This window comes from Diabrotica undecimpunctata, chromosome 8 (genome assembly GCF_040954645.1).
Source record: "Diabrotica undecimpunctata isolate CICGRU chromosome 8, icDiaUnde3, whole genome shotgun sequence".
NCBI lineage: Eukaryota > Metazoa > Arthropoda > Insecta > Coleoptera > Chrysomelidae > Diabrotica > Diabrotica undecimpunctata.
Genome location: NC_092810.1, coordinates 126,981,919 through 126,990,893, shown reverse-complemented (window position 1 = coordinate 126,990,893; position 8,975 = coordinate 126,981,919). Strand labels below are relative to the sequence as shown.

The window sequence follows — 8,975 nt, the reverse complement described above, 5'->3', positions numbered from 1 at the left end:
TAGTCAATAATACCGATGTCAATGTCAAATGAATTATTGTGTACAATTATGATTATTAATTATTAGTTTATAAGAATTTTTATAATATTAAAAGAAAATGTAATTGAAAATTGGTAAATAAAACTAAAATGTTGGAAGGGTGGTATTGTCGATCGATAGCAGATGAGGCAGCAGCCGCAGAAGAAGAGGAAAGGATTTTAGAGGAATCAAAATTTAAAAAAGAGTACAAATATCTTAAAAGAAAATTTCAAAATCTAGTGTTTGTAAGTAGAATTGTAATTAATTCTTTTTGAACTAAAAGCCAATAGAAACCTTGATAACAGTATTCACTAATTAAAATATTTTAGGAAAATGAATCATTTCAAAAAGCTCTCAGAGCAGCACAGAAAAGGCTTCTTGTGGTTTCTAGAGACAGAGCCTTTTTACTTGACCGTTTATTGATGCATGAAAAAGCTGAAAACAGTACTTCAGAATCTGACGAAACAGAATCATCTGATGATGGAGAAATTGCAAAGCCGGAACCAATAAAAAAGTAAAACAAGTTTATATATATGTTCTATTATAGGAAAAGGAATCGAGCAAAAAGTTATAAATTTTGAGTAAATATGACTTTTTTTAAAACGACCAACATCAAGTTGATTACTATAGTTTCATAATCTTTGTAACTTTAAACAGTTAGTGTTGCTAATTGATAACTTTGTCTTAATTCTCTTTTGTAAGAGGTCTACTAAGTACTACTTTTATATTAAGTTCTTTTAAATTATTTACATTTTTTGATGGTAAATGCATTTTGCAAAATTTTATAGTACTGTAGGGGAGATAAAATATACCCCTGTCTTACTCCTCCATTTTTGTTCTGTTGTGACCAATCCGGATGTTTGCCCATTGGTGCCAATACAAGGGATCAAAGTACATGTTGGAATATGAAACCTTCAACTGCTGGACGCAGAGAGAATATTTTAAAAAGACCTTATGCTGTGGCAAAGATTGATGGAAAGCCAGCCAGATTTTTTGAACAAGCTTGTGCATTGGGCAATATGATGAAGCTGTAGTAAGGATACTAACCACACTTTTTATATTTTTTTGGAATCTAATATGATTTAAGAATGTCATTGACTGTGATATTTTTTATTTTATTTTGAACTTAAGTTATAGTCCAATGTAATTACAACATACTCTAAAAATTTTTTGCAACTTATTGAAGTATGCATATATATGTCACCTCAATACAAAGAATTGTTCACAAGGATCATGTTTTTCATGTCAGTTTATGAAGATACTTGATTCTGTTTCCTATAATTCACTCTATGTAACATAATACTTTTCATTTTTGTTAAACTAAAAATGTCATAATTTTAAGCAATATATTTTTATTTAGTGTGTAGTAAGTAAATTTCTATTTTCAGACGTAGAGATATTAGTTCACATTCAAATAAGCATCATGTGAATTCTTCTGGAAAAGTAATGTCTATAGTAAAAAAGAAAAGACCTCCTGCACCTAGACCTCCCAAACATCAAATACCTCAGACAATGGTAATTATAAACAAATTTGTATGGTCACATATTTAGTAATACATTTAATATATTACAATTGGTGCAGTAAGCTTATACTATTTTCTATACCATATTTTTGTGATAATGTAATGGATAGTTATTGATAATTCACTTTGAGGATGAATGGTCTGCAGACATATCTTCGCTTCGCAAGAAGGTAGGCTTAAGTCATAACAGAAGATTTTAGAGGAAAGGCATTTTAAAATTCTATAGATATGATTATGGTCATAACTCCGAATAAGTGTTACTTTAAAGGAATTACCTATACAATTTTGTTGGAAATATATCTAAATATAAACTGTGATAACTAAATAAATTTATGAAGTGTAAAAATGGTTAAATTTTATCATTTTGTTAACCCCTGTTAGAGTTGAGTCTTTTTTCCTGAGAAACATTTATTTCAATTTTGTTAATAGGGCTATTTTTAATATAGTGTGTAACGTAATATTACCATAATCATTTTAAAAGTGAGTCTTACCTGTGGCTCTAATATGCAAAAGAGACTCAGTAATCAACAGAAGAGCTGTCAAAAGTAAAACAATAAAAGACCAATTAAATGAAATCGTTTATTATTTTGTACCCTTTTTTTTTAATTATACTAAAAAAAATTATAAGCTTTCGTAAAATGGTCAATAGTATATAGGAATAACATTTTTTTTTTGAATCAACTGCAATAATTCACTTTTCTTTTTATCAGTGATAGAAGGTTTTTTTGTATAAATATTTATCAAGGTATAAGTTAGGTTAAAAGCTTTTGTTGTCTTGTCACCAGTTAGCACTTTAACAACTCTCTATTCTTGATAGGCAAATGAGGTCTTATAAAAAAATAACCCTCATCATCACTAGTTACATCACTTATTTCTAATCCATTCATCAATCATGTTGTAACTTTCGTTTTATATCATCTAAATCTGATAAATAATCCTGATCTTGAGTGTAATCCGGGTCTGATACGCTATCGCTAAATGAAAAATCTTCTATTATTCTTCGTTATTCCGAGTCTCAATTTTTACATTGTCAATCGTTTCAGCAGGATTTTTGATTCTGTTGTCTTCTCAAAGTTATTTTTAAGTCCTGATTCAGTATTTATATCATAATTTACATTTCTTGGATAATTTATCTTTTATTTTATTTGATAATTCCTTGGCTTTCTCTGTACATTCTGTATTCGTATTATTAGGTGATTCAGAGTTGGTTGACTCAGAATCTCTAAGGACTTAGATGACGACGAAGGGGAGGAAGCAGATGAAGAGGATGCAGATGAAGCTGATGGTTGATTAGTAATATACTTTATATTATTAGATTTATGAATAATAGGCTCCACTGGTTCTATCTGTACACTAAGTTTCATATTATCTGAAAGAAAAAAGATATTAAGAAACATTATTATAAATGAAATAATAAACATGACAAGGTCACAAAAACCTACAATATACATTTCGACTCTTTCCTAAAATTAAATTGGAAATTTTTCAGGTGGCTCCAAACTTAGGTGTTTTTATTAATAAGAAAATAAATTTCCAAATTATGTAAAGAGTTGTTGCATGAAATTGATGCAAAATGGGGATTTTATTTAAAGCAACAGTTTATTTCTATTGCACAAAAGCCTACAAGAGCTATCATTTTATACCAAAAAGTAGTTTTTGATAAAATTTGTAAATATGAGGTATTTGAAGTTAAGAGTCGGTTTATTATCACGATTTAAAAGTTCACGAACCCTCTCGAAAGTGCACGAACTACTAAATTAAACCATTATATAACTAACATTTAAAATACACAGTAAGATAATAAAAAAAATTACCATTCACAAAGTGATCATCGTTTTGTTGTTTATTTGCTTTTTTATAACGCAGATTTAATATCACATTTTCATTATTTAAATCATTTTCCAAATTAGCAGCTTGATCAATTCCATCTTCTGAAAATAAAGAATACGAAAATAACCTGTAGGTTTCTAACAAAATACTAGACTAGAAATTGATATTTACAAATTATTTCATATACCATAATTTCGCCTGCATATAGACCTAATTCAATTGGTTTATAATATTACCTATAAACATAGACTCAAAATATAAATAAATCATAAAATTGTACTTACTTTCTCCTATCCTTAGGAGGTCTTATTATTAGGTCTTATATTAGGTCCTTACCGACCTAATTAAAAAAGGATCCATATTTTAGAGAGAAATTTCACAAAAACTAGTCGTAAATATAAGAACGGTCGTCCTTGACGAGAAGTAAACACAAAATTTCTTCACAGTCTGCGGCGTAACTAACTTCGGTCTGTATTCACACGAAAATGTTAAGTATTTACCTACATTCGCGCCAAACAAATATAGACACATGGTGCCATCTCTCAGACTATTATTATTAACGTAATAGGTCTTTGTTCACGCAATAAAAGATTTTAGATACTTTGATATTTAGTAGATCTGCACTAATAAGTCCATTTCGCCAAATTTTGACTTAAGCCTACGTTCTTGCGAAGCGGCGATATGTGGTTGGGAACCACTGTAATCTAAAGTAAATTAATTAACGACAACTCTAAATTTTTAGCAGCTTCAAATGCCTCCAAGTAGTAGTGCCTTATCTGATGGTCATATGACTCCTGAAGAAGTTGAAAGACATTTACAAGCTCAAAGTTTCATGGAATTTCTTCCCGAGAGGGCACCTCCAACTGTTCCAACAGAGATGTTTAGTAACGAGCCATCGTTAGATAGGTATGTGCTAATAAGATTAAAATATAATGGTCCAATACATAAGTTAGTATTGGGTCCTTTGTTAATAAGTAGTTTCGGTAGAAAACAGTTTTAAGTTATTATACAAAAATTAAGATGAATATAAAATCAATTGTACAGCTTATTATTAATATTTTGTTGGTGTAGTGTAAAAATAATAATACACTAATTTTAAAAATTCTTAGTCTTAGAGCAAATTGGCTAGAGTATAAATATGACAAAACATAAACAGGACCAGTGGCGCACCGAGGGGGGTGGTTAAACCCCCCCCCCAGGACCTTATTCCGACACTGTTACTTACACATTTTAAGGACTCAAAATGGAGGTAACATCATAAAAAAAATTTGGTGACCAACCAAAACCCCCCCCCCCAGAGACAAATTCTAGGTGCGCTACTGAACAGGACCATCAATCTATGACTATGAATTGAGTAAAGGTGAAAGTCCATTTATTAGAAAAACATGCCTAGCTAAATTTCTCCACCAGGAAGTAACAGAAAAGATAGAATTAATTAAGTAGATGAGCAGTGGAAATAAATAAGGTCTAAGTAAGCACATTTTGTATAGATTCATTTATGACTATTAAGAACACTCATTAAACTGATTAGTTGGTGTTCTTCACACAAGATTAATAGCCTTTAACGATAAGGATGGTCCTAAAATTAGTGACAAAGGGTTCATATTAAACAGATGGGCAAATCATTTTGAAGAACTGCTCAGTGGCGATCAGGAGGAAGTCCAGATAAAAGAAATTAGAGAAAGATTTTAAAATTAAAAATAACAAAGTCCCTCATGCATAAGTTAATAAAATAACTGAAATCTAATAAAGTAAAGAAACCTATGGTCCCTCTGGACTACAACTTAAGTATACTGTTTCCACTTCTGTGTACACTTCTCCACAAAAAGGGGCACGAAATCGATAAATGACGTTAGATCTCACAGATGAGCCAACATCGATTCGAACCATATGCTAGTGATTACAAAATGTAAAATAAAAACAACAACAACAAAGAATGAAAGGCGAAAAGCACTGAGAAAATAGGACGTAGATAAATTGACAGAGAAAGAATTAAAAAGAAGATTTGTACAAGAAGTAAATACAGAGATGCAGTTTAAAAAACAACAAATGGAGTGAAAAAAATCAAACCAGGAATAAACAATGCAACAGAGAATGTGGTTGGCAAAATGTAAAAGGAAAGAAGAAATCATTGGTTTGACGATGATTGCAAATTAGCAGTGGAAGAAAAGAATAAAACAAATTTGAAATGGTTAAGCACAAGCAAAGAAGAGGAAGGAGAAAAATCCAAAGGCAAAAGACAAAGAAATTGTTTAAAACGAAAAAAAAAATCAAGAAATTATGAGCGAGAAACAGAAAATAAAAGACACAACCCAAAACCATTTTACCAATAGTTAAAACTAGGTAACCGAAAACGGACAGCTAATCTAGCTATAGAAGCAGAAAAATGGCAGAAGTATTTAGAAGAAATATATCAAGAAACGGATAGAGAAGAAGAAATAAAAACAATAACGAACACAGAACAAGATGAAGAACAAAAATAATTGACCTATACAGAAGTGGAAGATAAAATATGCAAACTTAAAAACGGGAAAACAGCGGGAGAAGATAAAATATTGTGGGGAGGCACTATACAGAAAGATTTACGAACTAATACAGAATATAGGGAGTAAGGAATTTATTTTTCCTTAATTCCGCGGATTTCCTGTAATTCTTACCGTTCTCTACCATTTCCAGTAGCCTTTGTGTCGGATCTTGTTTCTGACACATATGTAATTATTGATTTTACATTGGCTTTATAAATTTTTGAGTTCATCTCTGTATTAATTTGTCTGTTTCGCTATATAATGTTATTAACGCATCCTGTTAACGTAAAAATCCACAATGCAATACAGGAGATAAAGAGAATGCATATTGAAATCATGGGAATAGCAGAAATGAGATGGCTAGGTTCTGGAGAAATACAAATAGAAAATCACAAGGTATATTACTCGGGAAAAAGTGATGGATCACATGAATATGGATTCGGAAAAACATCATCCAATTCTATGCTCCCACTGCAGACAAAGGGGAGGAAGAAGCTATTGAGTTCTATCAGATCAGAACGTCAACAGTATCATACAGAAAATTCCTCGACAGGAAGTTCTCATCATTATGGGCGATTTTAATGCCAAGATTGGTGCTGGAGATAATACACAGTACATTGGAGCACATGGACTTGGAGTCAGAAACGAGAGAGGAGACCTAGAAAAATTCGCAGAAGACTCAGAAATAGTTGTCACCAACACATTCTTCCAATTACCATCTCGCAAGCTGTACACGTGAAAATCCCCTCAAGACAGACCCGGAAGAATTATTAGGAATCAAATAGACTACATTTTAGTAAATAAAAGATTCTGAAACAGCTTTACATCTGTCAAGACTTATCCTGAAGCAGACTTGGAGACAGACCATGTTTCACTGGTGGGAGTATTTCGAGTCAAACTCAAAACAGTGCAGAAAAGGAAAGCACACTCATACGACGTACGTATGCTGAAAGACCTTGATACGAGGATGAGAGTCCAAGCCACGTTAAACGAGCAAGTGACTGCAATTAAAGACGAATCGAACGAAGAACAAACGATCAAACATATTACAGAAATAGTGCAAAATGTAAAGGATAAACACTTAGAGACAGAATAGAATAAAAGACTGATAAAGACAGATAGATTAATGAAGAAAAAATGATGGATGGCAGATGAGATCCTGAAACTAATAGACGAGAGAAGAGAGGCCAAAAATGACCCAGGCAAATATAAAACCATAAATATATTAATAAGAACGAAAATCAGAGAAGCGAAAGAAAAAGAAGCAAGGGAAAGACGCGAAGAAATTGAGACTCTGCAGTCAAAGTAAGATAGTCACATTGTACATAGGAAAGTTAAAGAACTCACAGGGAGACTAAGACGAAGGCAGAAAGGAAATATAACTAATTCTGACGGAAACATCATCTTGGACAAACAGAGTAAAATAAGAACGTGGAAAGAATATCTAGAAAAACTATTTGAAGACCAAAGAAATAACACCTTTGAGCTAGAAGAAGAGGTAAATGATGGACCAAAAATATTACAGCAGGAAGTTTACTCCGCAATAACACAGTTAAAGGATGACAAAGCGGCAGGCCCTGATAATATACAAGCAGAACTACTCAAACTATTGGACAACGAATCAATAGCAATAATCTCAAATATATTCAACATAGGGCTCAATGAGTCCCAGTGTATTATTCCGCTGCCTATTTCTAGAGGTCCTGTAAGTTGTCCATCTATTCTGACTTCCAGTTTGTTGTTTTGGTAGATGTTTTCAATAGTTTTTATGATACTTAGGGGAATTTCCTCTTGTTCTCTATTATACAGAAGATGGATTACATCTTTGAGTCTTACTCTGTCAAATTCTAATACAGAAATGCTGGTCAATTATACTCTAATGATTTCTCAATAATTTGCTTTAGGACGAATATTGCATCTGTACAAGATCTTCCAGTACGAAAACACTGTTGTTTAACAGCTAAACTTATAATAGGATTCATTAGTTCTTGTAAATTTTTAGTTGTAAGTTTTAGGGTAGCATTTTAAAAAGTTTATATCTCTGTAGTTTTCTGGCTGTTTTTATCTCCATTCTTTCGGTATTTTATAATTTTGTTAATTGATGTTGTTAATTTTTCTGCCATTGCTGCTCCACAATATTTCAGTAATTCCATTTTGAATGATGAAAATGTTATTTTTAGTTAACATGTCAGTATGAATTTAAAGGTAAATAAAGAATCATGAATATGTATTTTTCCGTTTCATCAATAGGATACTACGACTATGTATTTTAATCTAATTTTTTAATGCATACTCGTAAAGTGATAAGAATCTTAGTTGGCAATTCCAGATAAAATACTTATAATGCAACGAGATAATTATTGTAATAATGCATTAACACTTTTGTTTATTTCAGCGAATCTAATGATATCGGGGAACTTGAGACATCACCAAGCAATATGGGCGAAGAGATAAGTATTGATATGATTGTAGAGTGATGATTTAAAGAATTAATTAATCATGTCATTTTGTAATTCTTGTTAAATAATTGTAATTGTAATTACTAATAAATTATATTAAATTGTATTTTCAATTTTTTAAATGTAATCTTTAAGATGGGTGCGACCGTGCAATGACTAAAACGATTTTTTTTTGTTTTAAACAACTTTGTAACAACTTGAATACAATTGACAAATTTTGCAACTTGTGCAATTGTGACCGCACGTCAGGTATTGTTGATCAACCACTTTCTGAGTTCTTGTTCATAGTAGGTATTAAGAGGAGCCAGAAAAAAAACGTCCAGTGGCTGGAGCCGATGACTCGTACGAGGAGGAAAGCATAGTATAATAACATTGTTTTCTTTCGCAATAATCAATTCGATGCTGTTTGAGTGCACTCTGTGTCCATCTAACGAAAGTAATACTGGCTTGTCTGGTTTCGGATCTGAAAACTCAACAAATTACTTGAACCAAACTAAAAAGCTGTTTTGCAATCCACCCTGTTTCATGGAAGAAAGCAAAAGATCTTACTGGAGCATCGTTCATTAACGTTGAATTTTCCCTTTTTCGTGGACATATAAACATAGTGGGCATGAAGTTTC

The 8,975-nt window shown here is 31.7% G+C and overlaps 1 protein-coding gene across 2 annotated transcripts; it reads left to right on the top strand.

The window, feature by feature from the left end:
• LOC140448558 (uncharacterized) lies at window positions 1-8,461 on the top strand. 2 transcript variants are annotated; one of them, XM_072541641.1, is made up of 5 exons: window positions 1-263; window positions 348-532; window positions 1,407-1,533; window positions 4,117-4,277; window positions 8,292-8,461. In XM_072541641.1, exons 1-5 carry the CDS (start codon window positions 129-131, stop codon window positions 8,371-8,373), a joined length of 690 nt encoding a protein of 229 aa, XP_072397742.1. In that variant the 5' UTR covers window positions 1-128; the 3' UTR covers window positions 8,374-8,461. The 2 variants fall into 2 exon arrangements, with proteins under 2 accessions (XP_072397742.1, XP_072397741.1); XM_072541640.1 differs by having other exon boundaries at window positions 5-263; window positions 4,114-4,277.
• Window positions 8,462-8,975: the final 514 nt, after the last annotated feature.

Excerpts from the sequence above, each read along its gene's own strand:
- LOC140448558 (XM_072541640.1), top strand. The coding sequence starts at position 129 with ATGTTGGAAGGGTGGTATTGTCGATCGATAGCAGATGAGGCAGCAGCC. Across the intron at positions 533-1,406 it reads AAGCCGGAACCAATAAAAAA|ACGTAGAGATATTAGTTCAC; the intron begins GTAAAACAAGTT and ends TTCTATTTTCAG. Across the intron at positions 4,278-8,291 it reads AACGAGCCATCGTTAGATAG|CGAATCTAATGATATCGGGG; the intron begins GTATGTGCTAAT and ends TGTTTATTTCAG.